The sequence below is a fragment of the Penaeus vannamei genome, chromosome 30 (genome assembly GCF_042767895.1).
Source record: "Penaeus vannamei isolate JL-2024 chromosome 30, ASM4276789v1, whole genome shotgun sequence".
In the NCBI taxonomy this organism is placed as follows: Eukaryota; Metazoa; Arthropoda; class Malacostraca; order Decapoda; family Penaeidae; genus Penaeus; species Penaeus vannamei.
In genome coordinates, this window is record NC_091578.1 from 11,463,566 (window position 1) to 11,466,065 (window position 2,500).

The 2,500-nt window shown below is 33.4% G+C and overlaps 1 protein-coding gene across 6 annotated transcripts in view; it reads right to left on the reverse strand.

Moving 5' to 3' along the window:
- Positions 1 to 2,500, reverse strand: part of maf-S (MAF bZIP transcription factor K) — a 24,839-nt gene that overhangs the window by 10,469 nt on the left and 11,870 nt on the right. The window contains exon 1 of one of the 6 annotated variants that reach the window (XM_070143007.1): positions 1,158 to 1,288. The exons of the other annotated variants lie outside the window; for them this stretch is intronic. Coding sequence (XP_069999108.1) covers positions 1,158 to 1,181 — 24 coding nt within the window. The 5' untranslated portion in view covers positions 1,182 to 1,288. Of the gene's footprint in view, positions 1 to 1,157; positions 1,289 to 2,500 lie in introns of those variants that run through there. 6 annotated transcript variants of the gene reach the window in all.

Sequence of the window (2,500 nt, forward strand, 5' to 3'; positions counted from 1 at the left end):
AAAAGTCAATGAGCCTGTGTTTCCATGTGTATGTGTAGGTGCTTGCATATGTCCCTATGCCTCTCCCATTTCACGGAAAGAACTAAGCGTCCTTCAGCCAGCACCTCCCATTTGTTAACTACACATCTACACATTTTTAGTGATTTGGGGCCATATGTATATAAACCCATTTTCTATCAACTTGTTCCGGACTCAGTCTTTGTAACTCTCAAAGTAGACAGACGAACGGAAATGTTTGAAAAAGCAGACATATCTTATATCTCCCCTCTCTATTTAGGATGAAACCTGCATGCCAGAGACAAGCCAGGGACTATCAAACAGAATTAGGTACTTGGTGGATATATTACACTGCTCATTTTTTACTCAACAATGTGACTATAATCTGTTCTATAGACTTAAGAACAAAGAGAATATTTGGTTCATGTTCAATTTATAATTTAACCAATTTTGGTTAGGAATTGTGCCAGATTCCATGGAATAGACTACAAATACAATGTTTTCACTTGCATTTTTCTTCTAAATAAATGTTAGATAGTTCTGACTCACACAAATTTTATATTGCAAATCTTTGATGCAGATTAGCAGCGACTTTCAAAGATCTTAAAACAGCTTACAGCTTAAATTGCTGTACGTCTGTAAGTTTCTCTCATTGCTACACAATCAAAATTCACATCAAGTGAAAATCATGATTAAATCATACTCATTTTTTCACATCAATAAAGTTCCCATATAGCCCCTTTCTATTACAAAAAAGACTTTATTAAAATCCCCTCAAAATAGTCCTGGAAACTAAGGCTTATCTTATGATTGCTATAACCTGTAGCTAAATACTTTGCCATGCTCTTGGTTTGCTGTGGACCCTCTTAATCCACATCCAAACAGTTATTTCACTTATATTTTTTATTTTGTCTTTCATTCACCTTCAAAGACAAAAGATCTTCTTGTCCAGGTACCATCAACCATATTCACAATATGAAGTAAGGACCACATAACACAATGGAGAGGAAATGCTTTTTTGTTATTAGATTAACTTAAAAGATGGCAAATATATAGCTGATGATGAAACCCTCAACAAGGTTTCATCATCAAGCATTCATGCCTTGCAGCAATCAGAAGCCATAGCAATTTTTTTTATAAAATGACAACAAATAACATACTTTCAGTGCTCTTTGTGTTCTCATGGCACCCTCTGCAGAAACTTCAACTTTCTCCAAAAAGTATGACAAAAGGTCACCAATTCAGTGCTAGCTGAGAATGTGGGACAAATATCTCGCTTCCTTGCCGTGTTCTTAAGATTGTTTCTTGATAAGAGAGACATTTCCAGATGGTGCTGATAACAGAACACTGGCATTCATTTTTATTCTTTCGGGACTCCCGTAAAACTTTTTTCATGACAATTACATAACTTCTTTACTATACGAAGCTTGAAATATGAATTTTAAAACAAATCTAAATAAGACTTAGACTCAGAAAAAGAAAGAGGGAAAGGAAGATTAAAAATTACTTTAAGAATAATAAAAAATGTACGCTAAAAAGTAATCCTTTCAACCAAATACCCTGCATGTGATAATATCTAAACTACATAATATATGTTATCAGAGCACAAATTCTAAATGTAAATTCATTAAAAGTTATAAAACCAATAACCCATGCATATACCATGCCTAACACCAACCAATTACCAAAGCAACATTCCAGTTCTAACTAAATAATCAATATATGACAGTCAAGGTGACATAGGTAAATACCATCAAGTTGAAGAAAAGCAAGTTATGTTCATTGTGCTTTGGGTTAAAAAGTTGGCATAAAGGTGAGTCTACAGATATTTCAATAAGGAACAATACTAAGGGTGTATAATATACTGTATAAGGTAGAGAAAAGATATATCTGTGCTTGGCTTCAAATCCAGTTGATAGACCCTTGGGATTAAAAGCTACTTAAAGCTATAATCATATCACACAGGTATCTTTTACCTTACTACTCCTACTATATAATATGTACACACAACTTTCATTCAGTTTTTCTGATTACACGCTCTATCCACTGCATCTTTGCCTCACTAATTCTATTCACATAAATAGCTCTGTAAGTACCTGTTTACCTTTTCCTGGAATTTTCAGGAAAGACTATTTCTATCATTATCATCATACCTTTTGATTTTATTATCATAATCATCATATTTTCATGAACAATACTAATAGCAATAACAATAACACTTTTCTTCTTAAATATTCAAGGAATGGGGTAAACAGAAAAAAATCAGCATAGCAACTGCTTCTTTAGTAACCAAGTACTTCTGGAGCAATTTATGTTCAAACAGTTAATAAAACAAAATGAACAGCAGACAGTGCATGTATATATGCACTCTAGGCATCAACAAATTAATTACAATAAGCAAGAGGACTCAGAAAACACATTATTCAACCATCCCACTTGACAAGAGAAACCAAATAACATAGATACTAAGTCGCCTTTGCCTTAAGGACAAAAACTCAGCATT